This window comes from Diabrotica undecimpunctata, chromosome 1, assembly GCF_040954645.1.
Source record: "Diabrotica undecimpunctata isolate CICGRU chromosome 1, icDiaUnde3, whole genome shotgun sequence".
NCBI classification, from domain to species: Eukaryota; Metazoa; Arthropoda; class Insecta; order Coleoptera; family Chrysomelidae; genus Diabrotica; species Diabrotica undecimpunctata.
Window position 1 is genome coordinate 160,684,381 of NC_092803.1, and position 14,953 is coordinate 160,699,333.

Sequence of the window (14,953 nt, forward strand, 5' to 3'; positions counted from 1 at the left end):
AACTACCGACCAATAAGCTTGTTGTCACACCTTTACAAACTACTAACCCGAATAATAACAAATAGATTGACAGCTAAGCTAGATGCATACCAACCGGTGGAGCAAGCAGGCTTTCGTAAGGGTTTTAGCACTATCGATCACTTGCAAACAATCCGGACAGTTATTGAAAAAACAATAGAGTACAACATACCACTACATCTGGCATTTGTCGATTATCACAAAGCATTCCACAGTATCGAGAAATGGGCTTTCTTAACAGCATTGGACGACGCCAGAGTAGATTCAAGATATGCTGCCCTCCTTAAGAATATATACGATGATGCTACTTTTCACGTAAAAATAGATGATGATCTGGAAACTATGAAAATAGACCTTGGCAAAGGCGTGAGACAGGGTGACACCATCTCACCTAAGTTATTTACTTTGGCATTAGAAAATGTCTTCAAAAAACTAAATTGGGTCGAAAAGGGATTAAAAATAGATGGAGTATATCTTAACCATTTGCGTTTCGCAGACGACATAGTACTAATAAGCACAAATATCCATGAACTAAAATCAATGCTACAAGATTTAAATCACAAATCGAATCAAATAGGATTAAAAATGAATCTCGACAAAACAAAGATATTAAGCAACAGCCTAGAAAACATCACGATAGATAACATCAATGTAGAAAAGGTAGAACAATATATATATCTAGGACATGCAATTAAAAACGAAAAGGAAAATCAAACCCTAGAAATTAAAAGAAGGACACAATTATCATGGACTGCTTTTGGGAAGTTGAGCTTAATTTTAAAAGACAGAAAAATCCCAATACACTTAAAACGAAAAACCTATGACACTTGTATACTACCAGTTGCAACTTATGGATTGGAAACTATGGCAATAACAAGAAAAATGGCAGAACAATTAAGAGTAACTCAACGGGCCATGGAGAGGGGCATGTTAAATATAAGCCTCAGAGACAAAATTCCTAACACCGAAATACGTCGAAGAACTAAAGTAACCGACATCATGGAAAAAATAGCGACATTGAGATGGCAATGGGTAGCACATGTAGCAAGACAAGACACCAACAGATGGTCTCATAAAGTGACATTCTGGAGACCTCGAGAAACAAAAAGAAGCGTGGGAAGACCCAAAAAGAGATGGATAGACGATATAACAGCTGTAGCTGGAAAGCAATGGATGAGAATTGCAAAAGATAGGGAAGCGTGGAAACAATTGGAGGAGGCCTATGTCCAACAATGGATGAATGAAGGCTGAAGAAGAGAAGATATGTTATTAGTGATAATGTAAGATAGTTTTCACATCTAGTAGTAGCTTCTTTCATGTTTAGTGAAATATAAATTGAGATACACCAATCAGATTGCCAAGATGCCCAAAAATGCTTTTGTCTCTTTGACATTTCATTACTTATTTGATGTATGACGAGACTTTACGGAGGCACAAAAAGCATTAAGAGCAGTTCCATAAACGATATTATGTATTTATTTAAGTGCCATTAATATTGTACGTTACGAAAATATATTCCTAGAGGTTGCCGAACTGAATACATAGTGAGGCTAAATAAAGAAATACCTGCTTAAAAGATACTAGCAGCTATTTGAAGGCAATCCCTTTTCCGAAGCAACAATACAGGCCGGGGGAGAAGTGCTACGTGCGATATCCGCCAACAGAACAGACAGGTGGTGCAAGCTGGTCACAAGTCTAGTCATGAAACAAAACAGCAGACGCGCTTGCAAATTAATTAGAAATCGGGGCAACAATCCCGTTGCTCCGGCACCCAATCTGACAAAAGTCACACCTAATCTAATAGCCCATCGTCTCCTGACGAATAGTAATACGACAGCAAGGAAGAACAAACTGAGAGTACTACGAAATATCGGCGAAGAAGAGGATGTTCTAGGTATCTCCTTTTGTCTGGAAGAGATGAGAGGTTCCATGCACCAAATGAAAGATAATAAAGCAGCTGGCCTAAACGATATACGAACAGAACAAATAAAGCACTTTGAACCAAAAACCCTAGAGTGGCTCGTAAAAATGATGAACTGTTTCGTTCGTACATTCTAAATCCCAAAAATCTGGAGAGAAGCTAGAGTATTGGCCCTCTAAAAACCAGGAAATGCTCCGGCGGATACAAAGTGTTTAAGACCTGTCTTTTTTTTGTGTCACCTTTTCAAGGCGTTCGAAAGAATGATACTGAACCGGATCGCTTAATCTGTGGACAATAAAATTATTCCTGAACAAGCAGGGTTTAGACCCGGAAAATGCTGCTGCAGTCAAACTCTTAATCTCACCCAACATATTGAAGATGGGTCTGAACGCAAAGAAATAACAGGAGTACAGGACACAATTAACCATCAACGGCTGCTGGTAACACTCTAAGAAATAACAAAGAATTTCCAATTTACAAGGTGAATGAAATCTCCAGTCCAAGAACAGTCGGTGAAGGGATCATAAAAATGGACTCCCACAGGAAAGTGTTCTCGCGTCGATGCTATACGACATTTACACCAACAATCAACCCAAAAATCAACAAACAAGACAGTTTATTTACGCGAATAATACAGCTGTGGCAGCTCAGGGGAAGTACCGTCAATGAAGTCGAAAGAAGACTTAGCACTATACTATGACAAAAAACACCTGAAACCCAATCCTACAAAGACCCAGGTGTGTGCTTTCCACCTTAGAAACAAGCATTCCCGAAGAACACTGAAAATGGAATGACGTGGGCAGATGCTGGAACACAATGAGACGCCAAAATACCTCGGCGTACGTCTGGAGAGAACTCTGTCTTATCGATATCACTGTCAATAGTGAAGAAAAAAGTAATCGCCAGAAATAATATCATCCGCAAACTAACAAATACAAAATGGGAAGCACAACCACACACTCTCCGTACTTCCGCCTTAGAATTATGTTTTTCTGTCACCGAGTATGGAACACCAGTGTGGGAAAACTCTGCTCACGCGTTAAACGGTTTGTATAATATCAGGTTGCCTGAAACCGACACCTCTCGAAGAGGTCTACCCTATAGTTGGAATCGCTCCACCTGCTATCAGAAGACAGGTCACGTCAGAGATAAAATGAAAGAAGTAGGAGACGAATCTAAGACACACCTTGTATGACCACCAAGTTCAGCCAAGTAGACTAATATCTTGGAAAAGCTTTCTGAAAAAATCACGATTTCTTCCCGAAGAGCCAAAGACGCGCCGAATACACCTATGTCAAGCGTCAGCTATAACACGTTTTGCCCTCTCAGAGGAAATGGCCGTTAAACACAATTTTCCGTATCCCACATGGAAAGCGCTAAACAAACTCAGAACTGGCGTTTCACGTTATGCTAGTAAACTGAAGAAATGGGGATACCAGAAGGACGATACCTGCGACTGTGGCGCAATTCAGAATAGTCACCATCTACTATCATGCACAGAGATGAGAGAGACCTGCACAGAAGAAATACTTTTAGCGAATGACAGGGCCATCTATGTGGCTAACCATTGGAAATACAAAATTTAAAGCTGTTGGTGTTCCGAACACGGAAAGTAAGTAATATTGTACTAGTTGCGGAAGACAAGAAAGTCGATTCAGAAAATAACTGTATTTTAATATAGTCCAGTCGTCACAGATTTGACCCTCAAAAATAATATGAACGTGCCGACTTTTGTTAAGAATAACAATTTTGGAGCCGCAAACAAGAAGCAAAAAAGTTTGCCATTCCTACCCTTGAGCTTCCCATAACCTAACCGAACCCCTTCCTCAGAGAAAAAAGGAAAATATTGATTTACCAAGAATATGTACGCCGTAGAAAAAAATGTTTCAAATTAAAAATGTAGCTAAAATAATTTGGAGCAAAAATGTTAATTAGCACTTTTCGTGTAAGATGAAATGTTCTCTCAGAGAACGCTTGAAGCAACCGGGGAGATTTTAAATGTAAGTTACGCAAGCGAAATCAATTTTTTAAATAATATTTGTATCAACTTGACAGTAAATTTTTTTTTATCAGACAATCCTGTCGACAAAAATTAAAATGAATTTTAAAGGTGAAGAATACAATTTTTGTATTTTGCCACAAGTGAAGTCAGTTTCTATAAAGCTGTTAAATAAATAGACGTTGCGCTATTTTTGACATTTTTTTACCATTTTTATAAGACCAATACAATTTATCACTTTCATTGGCTGGCCGCTATAGAATTTATATTTTTGGGGCCTAGTTTTTAAAATCTATGATATAAAGTTTTGATTTCAAAAGCTGCATTATTATTTTTTTACATTAAAAATGATCTCACGTCAAAGCTTTTTCATTAAAAACTATCTCACGTCAAAGTGAAATGCTTCTACTAAGACGGTTAGGTGAGCGGAAAACTAGGTGGAATTTGTAGCTGAAGTTGTGTACTTTTAAAAAACGTACTTCTGTAATCAAAATAAGGAGTTTTACACGGTTTAGATCGATTTTAATGTGTAAGTTTAAATTCAGCGTTTTTTAGACATTTTATATCGTAAGCGAAACACAAAATATAAATTTTTTTGCTAGGGATTTGGAGAATAGGCTCTTTAAATGAAAATTCCATAATGAACGCTCAATGTAAGTGATAAATAATATTGATCTCATGAGAATCGTAAAAATGGCAAAAATCGCGCAATTTAACAGCTTTAGAGAAACTGATTTTATTTGCAGCAAAATATAAAAATTGAGTATGAAAGCTGCACTTTTCACCTTTAAAACGCATTTTAATTTTTTTTGATTGGACACTGATCAAAAAACATCGAATTTTACCCTCGAGTTGATACAAATTTTATTTAAAAAATTAATATCACACGCGCCGAATTGAACTTAAATTCAAAATCGCCGGTCGCTTCAAGCGTTATTTATGAGAGAACGGTTTATTCTATGAAAAAGTGCTGATAAACATTTATTCCTACAGCGTACAGATTCTTGTTAAATCGATTTTTGCCCCCTACGAATTGGGTTTTAGGGGGAAGCCGGGGGGTAGACGTGGTAAACTCTTTGTCTCTTTTTGGTGGTCCCAAAATTGATATTATAAGCAAAATTCACCTTGTTCGTATTACTTTTAGAGGTCAGTGACATTTTCATCTCTGACGAGTAAAGAACTACACTTGAAATTTAATTAGAATCTTATCAAGCCTTGACTATTATTCTAATAAAACTTGAGTTTAATTAACAGCAATAAAAATGTTTTATTTAATTTATTAAATTATAATACTTACCTATGAATTCTAGACCAGCTAGCTTCCAGGTCCCCCTTTTCGTTATTAGAATACTAGCAGGACAAACATTTCTGTGTACCATATGACCAGAGTAGTGCAGGAAGGAAAGTGCCTCTGTTATCTGCAAGAAATTAAATTCCCTAATTAATACATAATATATTTTCAATAAAAATAGAAATATTATATATAAAGTTTATAAAAAAATTTGGTACTAAAAAATATAGATACATCCATATGGGTCTTCACCATTCGGCACTTCTTGCTGCCTAGTCTGCTCCTCATCTATATTTTCAATCATCACTTTGGAGGTTTCTGGTTCTCGTGGCATCTTCTACTGCTTTGTTTTAATAATGTCTTGGTATCGGTCTTCTTCTTTGATAAACTGACTCTTACTTCTATATTTTCAAAGACCATATCTTCTTCTGGCATTCGCTTTAAATAGCCATACCACTCTATCTAATATATCTATATAAAACTCAGATCTCACTTTTATTCTTCCACACCTTCGATCCGTATGTCGCAATCCTCTGTACAATACTCTTTTTACGTCGTCTTTTAACTCTCATTTTGGTATTTCTATTCCAAATTGGTCTAATTTCAACTTTTCCTAGTAGTATTCTATTCCTACTGCCTTAGCCATTGCCCTTTTTTTTAAATTATGGACACAATATATTTAATGCTGTTTCTTCCTAGTACTAAAGACTCTGTTTTATCAAAATTTATTTCCAGAAGCCATTTGAGGTATTCTTTTATCATTTAGTGTGCGTCTTCATCGTCATTTTCTAGAAGAACCTGATCATCGGTAAAGATGAGAAAGAACAGTATGTCGCTGTTTACTTCAATACTCATTCAGCTTTATTTGTTTGTCTACTCTTTTAAAATTTTTCAAGGTATTTCGAAAATTATCAAGGTATATTTTGAATAGAGTTGGGACAATACTGCTTCCTTGTCTAAATTTTCTTGACATCTAAAATTCCCGAGAGAGGGATGTACTGATTTTAACAGAGCTTTATATTATTAGTGTAAAAGTCTCTTAGTAGAGTACAAGTTTGACTAATGTTTTATTGTAATGACTTTAGTGTGGTATCGTTAATTTGGCTTAGCTTCTGGGTCAACCTTAACTTGTACAGAAATGTTACGAAGGGGTCTTTCAGGAGTTAGAGTTTGTACTTTAGCGGTTTGTACTAGATGTTTTTGGTTTCACATTTGGCTTCTTTTCATACCATGGTGTCTTTAATTTATATTCTTGTTTTTTTACTGCCTATAACATAGTATATTATTGACTTTAGCCACATCGTTGTTTGTATCTACTTACACAAAATAATATAAAATAATAATAACGTTAAATAGCATAAAAAAACACAACCTGAATTCACCTTTAATTATAAGAGTTGGCAAATCTTCTTCTTCTTCAGTGCCTTATCCGGTCCGGATGTTGGCGATCATCAAGGCTATCATGGTTTTGTTGACTGCTCTGCGAAACAGCTCCGCTAAAGTCATCCCAAACCATTGTCGGAGATTTTTCAACCACGAGATACGACGGCGTCCCGGTCCTCTTCTGCCAAATACTTTACCGTGCATAACAAGTTGAAGAATTCGATATTTTTCTTCGTTCCGTATCACGTGGCCGAGGTACTCAAGCTTCCGTTGTTTAATTAAATTAAGCACTTCTTTTTCTTTTGTCATGCGCTGTAGGACCTCAACGTTGGTGACATGGTCCACATAAGATATTTTTAGTATCCTTCTGTATATCCACATCTCGAAGGCTTCGATTCGTTTTTCAGTGGCTTGCGTCAGTGTCCAGGCTTCAACTCCATATAGCAACACTGGAAGAAACGTAGCACCTCACTATCCGCATCTTGGTTCCCAAACTGAGATCACTGCAGCACAGCAAGGATCTCAACTTAATAAATGTAGACCGTGCCATTTCAATTCTGGATCTAATCTCTTGAGCGTAGTCCCATTGTACGTTGAGGGTAGTTCCGAGGTAAGTGAATCTGTCGACTCTCTGGATCTCTTCGCTACCTGCCATTAGTGCCTTGGGATCTAAATTTGTACGGCTGACAACCATGAATTTAGTTTTCTTAATATTAAGGTTCAGTCCGTATGATACGCTCACAGTTCGCACTCGGTCTAGTAAGGCCTGCAGATCGTTTAGGCTGGTTGCTAGTAACACAGTGTCATCGGCGTAGCGGATATTATTGATGTATTCACCGTTCACTCAGATTCCCATGTCTAGGTTTGGCAGGGCTTCATTAAAAATCTCCTCAGAGTATATATTGAAAAGAGTCGGCGATAGCACACATCCTTGCCTTACTCCTCGCATGATCTTCACTTGGTCGGTCAGTTGGTCTTCGACCTTGACTTGAGCACGCTGGTTCCAGTATAAATTCATGATGATCCGAATGTCCTTCTCATCCAATCCTTCTCTTTGTAGTGCGGTGACCATCTTCTGGTGCTGACAACGGTCAAATGCCTTGGCGTAGTCAATAAAACAAATATAGACATCACAACTGACATCGCGGCATCTCTGAAGTAGGACTTGTAAGGTGAAAAGTGCTTCACGAGTACCCATAGAATTGCGGAATCCGAATTGCATTTCACCGACATTTTGGCAAATGAAAGTTGGAATATATATCATTATCTTTCCGGGAGAAGAATCATGGTTAAGAAAGACACGCTTGTTGACAAAACGGCTAGAGTCCCACAAAGATCGATCTTGGATCTTCATCATTCTGAAGGGTGCACGTAAAAGACAAGTGATAGGACTCCAATGTGTCGAGTGACGCTACAGTAGTGTGGCGAATGGAAGGAATATATACGGGAGGTAACCCGAAAGGAGCGAAGAGTGCGGCTACGTTGGGGAGGGTGATACCCAACATTGGAGAATCTAAGTCAGAAAGTAGAACGGCTCTAAACGATATTGTGGAGTCAAACATCCTTAACGCAGGTCAAGCGTTAGAGATGCCTACCTACAAGGGGCTCATGATACAAGTGAACAGAACAAGTCTGTTGCAAGTAACATCCACCTACAGGACTTTATGTGCAACGGCATCGTTGACTATCACAAGTTGCGTTTCACTGCATATGTTAGCAGTAGAAGAAACACATCTGTATGAAATATTTGTTTACTGTCATGAAAAAAAGAAAGGGAAGGATCAATGGAAAGATGGCAAGAAGAGTTGAACAAGGACTGGGTGGATACAAGTGCTTACATGACATGAGTATTTTAGGGCGTATCTTTATAGATTTAGAAAGACAGATACAGACAAATGCCTATACTGCAGATGAGCCAACACTGTTACTTACACGGTTCTGGAGTATAGTAAATGGATAGTAGAGAGAAGTAATGATTAGAGAAACAGGTGTAAACCCTGTGACTGTTAGAGAGATGATCGTGAAGATGACGGGAAGTAAGGAGGGATGGAATAGTGTACACAATAACATTCGAGCAGTCATTAAGAGAAAGAACAAGAAGAGAAACAGCTGCCAGACCAACGACAGAGATAAGATCTAGATAAGAGTAGGGAGTGATCCGAAAGTGTTGTCAGTCTTACAGCGATCATCCTACTTTCGACGTATAGTATGTGCGACAGTTAACTGCGCACAAAAAATTATACAAACCAACATCAGTCGAATTTGGCTTACCGATTATATTTACCAATAAGACTTATGCCAATTAAATTAACGCTGTAGTAGTGTGGCCGATTTTTGGATCGGTATTAGTATGTGGGGTCTAATATACCCCAAATTTTCAATATTACATTTTACATTCTTTTTTACAGCCAATTGTAAACATCTACAGTTTAAAGATTATTTTTTAATTTTTTATTTTAAGATTTTTTTGAAAACGATTTTCGGAGTGGAGATCGAAATTTCAAAGGAATATAAAATATGATTGGCATTGCAATTAATGGTGATATAATTAATATATGAGTAATATATATATATATATATATATATATATATATATATATATATATATATATATATAATTTATCTATATATCGTTTAAAAATATGTGAGTTAAACGTGCCACAAAAAATAGTTTCAGAACCATTTATAAATCAGTATCAGAAGAAAAAGTCTCGCTTTAAAAACAAGAAATATGAAAAACAGCATTAATCATAGCGACAGTGACGCTAATAATAACTATAAAGAAAAAAAAGTTCTGCCTAAGTATTTGCTGCATTGTTAGAAATGGTAACTTATGATTTGCCAATAATTGATCAAACCGGATCAACTTTTTTATGGAATATAAATTTGACCCAGTTTATTAGTAAAATATTAATTATAAATTATATAATGATAATACAACGTCTACTAAAAACTGCAGAGATGAGAATACTGACCAGAATTACAGAAATTACGCGGAGAAACCGAAAGAGGGGTAGAAATATCAGAACCAAATATAACGTACATTGAATAAGCTAGTGTATACTAAATATAACAAAGCATCGAATTACCACATAAGTAAAATAAAGAAGATCAAAGTGGTCAAAATAAAAGAAGATATATCATCAAACTATAAAAGAAGTATCGGTCAAGAGCACAACAGTTGGAGTGACAGTCTTCGATATGCGTATTAATTCGCCAATGAACGAGCAGAATTACTTAAAACGAGGAAGAAGAAGAAGAATTATTATATTATCTTACCTGCAGTATTCCATATTTGTACTCCAAATCCAAGAAGTTATATTCTCTCGAGTTGGCCGGCCTTTGTTGGGTTTGTTGCTGAGTTCCTTGATGCATACCCCCATGGTTCGTCGTACTCTCGTGATAGGCTAGAATGTTGGCTAAACTGGCGTATACTGGCTCTGTAGCGAATGCCAACGTATCTGCACACTCTTCGATGCCGTGCAAGACGTGTAAGATTTTGGGGTGTCGATATCTTTCAAGTTGACGAACACTGCCTCGCAGGATTTCAGTGACTGTTTCTTTTCGTTTAGGTTTGTGCAATTTTTCAGCACAGCGTTTTTCGAAGATGAATACTGAACATTCCTAGAAGAAAAAATATACATAAAGTAAAACATATTACTTACAGTTTAAAAAATATACATAATTTGTTATATAAACTATCTCTTCAGTCTTCACTTGCAATGCGAATTTATCTTGGTATATTGGAAGTGAGTTGGGGTAACCTGAGGTAAGACTAATAACCTGTTTTATTTCTAAATGTAAAGGATTACGGTTATCTAAGTCAAGGTTGTGCTTAATAAAAATATTTAACTACTTAACCATTGAAAAGTCCCTGCTACCAAATAATGCCGGATTCAGCATTATTACATAGCGATTCTGTCAAACCATGTAAAATATTACTTTGCCATCTGAGATCTTGGATAAGTTAGTATAGTAACGAAGTAGAAACATTTGTGTACTGGGGCTTCCTGATAACCAATAATCCCGATAGCTCCTTAAAAGACAAACATAGACTAGCAATAGTCCTAACCTTACAAGCTAAATTAATTAAAATATGGTAAGATTAAATAATAATAAGGAATATTAAGCTCAGGAACTAGAAAAGCATTATTCGGAGTCAATGTTCTGTACAATTTTAAAATCTTCTCTATCTTCAGCTGTTCTTATTAGCTGTTCAAAATTTAGCCCTGTCCATTGTCGGATGTTTCTGAGCCACGATAGTCTTTTCCTTCCTAGGCCTCTCTTTCCCTCGATTTTTCCTTTCACTATAAGTTGGGCATATTGGTACTTATTATTTCTCAGTATGTGGCCTAGGTATGATGTTTTTCTAACTTTTACTGTGTTAAAAAGTTCTCTTTCCTTGCCTATTCTATGCAGCACTTCTTCGTTTGAGGTATGCGATGTCCATGAAATTTTGAGCATTCTCCGGTAGATCCACATTTCAAAGGCCTCCAATTTATTTACGGTTGATGTTTTTAGGGTCCACGTTTCGACTGCATATAGAAGAGTCGACCAAACGTAGCATTTTGATAAACGTAGTTGAATTTCGAGTTTTATTCGAGAATCACAAAGCAGTTTTTTTATTTTTTCGAAAGATTTTCTGGCCTCTTTTCGAAAGATTCTTAAAACCAAAAACATAGATAGTAGAGATCTATAAATTATATCGAATCTGTAGCAAGAATATCGTCAAGCAAGAATAAGGGTCGAAGGAGAACTGACAGAGGAAGTAAGTATACTAAGAGGAGTTCAACAAGGGTGCATACTTTCACCACTCTTATTCAACGTCTACAGTGAAGTGATATTTCAAGAAGCTTTATTGGATATTAAGGTATTTTGGTCAACGGAAATAGCAATAATAATATTAGATATGCAGACGATACGGATATATTTGCAAGTGACATAGAAGATCTACAGTACATAATACAACATGTATACAATACATGTGAAAGGTACGGACTGCAAATGAATCTCAAGAAAACAAAATCAATGATATTTTCAAAAAAACCACAAAATGTAGATAACCTGATCATCAATAATACAACGATCGAAAGAGTAACAACATATAAATATTTAGGAACGTGGCTAACCGAAGATGCAGATCAAACAAAAGAAATCAGATCTAGAATAGAAATGGCAAGAAACACGTTCCTAAAATTGAAGAACTTACTTTGCAACCGTAACCTTAATCTAGAGATCCGCACAAGAATGCTACTTTAATATACGGCATGGAAGCGTTGACAATAAAACAGTCTGAAATCAAAAAATTAAACTCCTTTGAGATGTGGTGCTACAGGAGAATCCACAGAATATCGTGGACTGAAAAAGTAACTAATATAGAGGTGTTACAAAGAATAAAGAAAGAATGTGAAGTCATAAAAACCGTTAAAATTAGAAAGATTCAATATCTGGGTCATATATTCAGGGGCGAGAAGTATGTATTACTTAGATTAATTATGCAAGGGAAGATACAAGGGAAGAGAAACCCAGGACGACGCAAAATATCCTGGCTAAGAAATTTGGGAGAGTGGTTCGGTTGCAGCTCATTAGAATTATTCAGAAGCGCGGCCAATAAAATTAAAATAGCGATGATGATTTCCAACTTCCGATAGGAGAAGGAACCTGAAGAAGAAGAAGCTCAGGTTGGTCAATCTTGTCTTTCCCATTCCTCTATATGCAGTTCTTACATGGACTCTCAAGAAACATGATAGAAGTAAGATCGAAGCTTTCAAAATGTCAGAAGAAAGGGGACTATAGGATTATTGGTAGTAGAATACAATGAATAGATCAAATAAAGACTCCGATGGGATAATCCCTACATAAAACAGTTCATCTGGCGTAGGATTACAGCTAATGGAAAAAGCAAGCCAATAATATTTAGAGTGTTGCCACGCCCTGACAAGGAACAGAGGAAAAGAAAATGTACAGTTTAACTTTTTTGTAACCTTCAGGAGTTGTATAATTATATAAAAAAGTTTGATTGCCATATCGATACCTAAACTTCAAAACCCCTCAACTGAAAATCTGGGTTTTGGGGTTTTCAAGTCTTGTGGAAAAGTTGTGACTTATTAAAACAAAAAAATATAATATATTCTTCGTCAATTTACTGCTATAAAAAGTTTTTGTCTATACTGTAAAATATAAATATTTTCAGTCGAGAGGTTTTGGAATTAAAGTATCGATAGTGGGTATGATGCAAAAAAAGTTGTTGAAAACGTGCATTTTTTAGCATTCTGGATAGTAAAGATCAATTTATACATATCCGTGCCGTGTCCGTTCCGTGTTATGACAGTGCCCTCCAAAAAAAAAATAATGCACTATTATGAGTATATTTATGCATTGGCGTTTTCCGTCAGGACCCGTCCGTGCCCGGCCTGAAATTAATATCAAACGATATTTTTGTTTTCGGCACTGGCGATGCACGGAAATGACACGGACCGCACGGAGTTGTATAAACACGATTTTATTGATTTGTAAACGCGTGTGCTGGTAAACAGACAAGCAGGAGATATAACATTACAAATACCCGGACTCGGCACTGATAAGAAACGGACAGGGCACGAATATGTATAAATCGACGTTAATAGTCCATTGATATTTTTGTTAAGACAATCGTTTACACAAGAGTAGCCATTAAATTTAATTGTATTTACAGTTGTGGCTGACATTCAGTTTGACATTTCTGGTTAGTAAGTCAGATAGTACGTAGATAGATAGTACCTTAGATTCGTAGATATTAATTTTTGCTAAAACCTTACATTATTAGGATAATCGAAATAAATCAAAACATCTTGTATTTAAGTATAGGCAATCCTTATAAAAGTATAGCTCTTTTCTTACGCTCAATTTAAAAATGTCATCAAATAAAGGGTATTATATAAAAAATATATAACTTTGATATACAGATAACGACATTGTTTTGTTGACCATGGGAATTAAGATTTATTGCAATCCCATCTCTAGAGTATATTTATTATAATGCTCTAAAACTAATTTTTTGGTTATTTTTTAGCCTTATAGCAATACAAATAAATAAGTAAGTAAATAAGTAATATGCTTTATTGTCACTGAATATTGTACAAATTTTATGGACAAAGCTTATATCAATAAGACAAGAAAAAAGAAAAAAAAAATCAGAATAAGAATCATTTGTACTTTTAAATAAAAAAAAAATAATAAAATTCTTCCAAACTTAAACATAAAAAATACTACCTAATTAAGAACCTACAAACTTCGTAAAATGTACCTAACAAAAAATAAAAATTAGGAAAGCAGATTAATGAATAAAGGGCTCAAATATTCCACCTCCTTGTGCTAAACAGTAGCCAAATCTGTAATACAGATTTCTCCTCATATTTTGGAGTAGGGCTGGTGTAATGCTTGCAGAGAAATGAAGTATTTTTGCCCTTAAGTCGACTAGGTTTGTGGCTCTTTCAAACTAATGCCTATAAATGTTTTCATTGAGAGAACCCCAAAAAAATAAATCGTTAGGCGCTAAGTAACAGGATCTAGCGTGCCATTTAATTGTACCACGTGTACTTCCTAAACCTCCTAAAAATTAACGGGATGGCGTCGAACTGCCGGAATGATCTCATTCTGTAAAAGTTGTGAATATTTGGTCCCGTTTAGGTTTCCATCGATAAAAAATGGACCGCCAATATGGTCGCCTAACATCCCAGTCCAAACATTTAACTTTTGCGGATGCTGCGTTCGCACTGCAACACTGAGGTGCTTATTTTTCCGAGAATAATACCTTGCAACGGATGGATTGTGTTTTTTATGTAATGAAAATGAAGATTCGTCAGAAAATAAAATATTTTTTAAAAAGCCTACATTTTCATTCTGTTTATCTAACATAATTTCACAAAACTCTGTCCCCCTAAAGTTATCTTCCGGAAACAGTTCTTGTGTTGGTTGTATCATAAAATAGTGATACCCATTCCTTTTGAGAACTCGCTGGACAGTTCGAGCATTCACGTTAACTTACCTAACAATTTGTACACTATTATAGGGTTCACTAGCTTCCACAAAAGCACAAATATCAATATCCCTGTTTTGACAATCCTCATCGAGAGGTCTAACACGTGTTTCATTACCTTCATGACACTTTTTACAACTGTTTACATATGCCGAAGTTTGGAACTGTTTAATGGTATTTTTAACTGTTGTAACACTTGGTGGGGGTCTATTTTCAAAGGCAACAATAAATAAATCAATTACTTCGCGTATCGAATGATCCTGAAAGTACCATGTTACAAGTTGCACTTTTTCTTGGACAGTATACAACGTAATAGGCATTTTA

General features: G+C 36.0%; 1 protein-coding gene across 1 annotated transcript in view; it reads right to left on the minus strand.

Moving 5' to 3' along the window:
* bma (SCY1-like protein bma) overlaps window positions 1–14,953 on the minus strand; it is a 405,563-nt gene that overhangs the window by 327,568 nt on the left and 63,042 nt on the right. Inside the window, exons 3-4 of the mRNA XM_072524851.1 lie at window positions 9,892–10,236; window positions 5,236–5,356 (exon numbers count right to left, since the gene is read on the minus strand). Coding sequence (XP_072380952.1) covers window positions 5,236–5,356; window positions 9,892–10,236 — 466 coding nt within the window. The remainder of the gene's footprint in view (window positions 1–5,235; window positions 5,357–9,891; window positions 10,237–14,953) is intronic.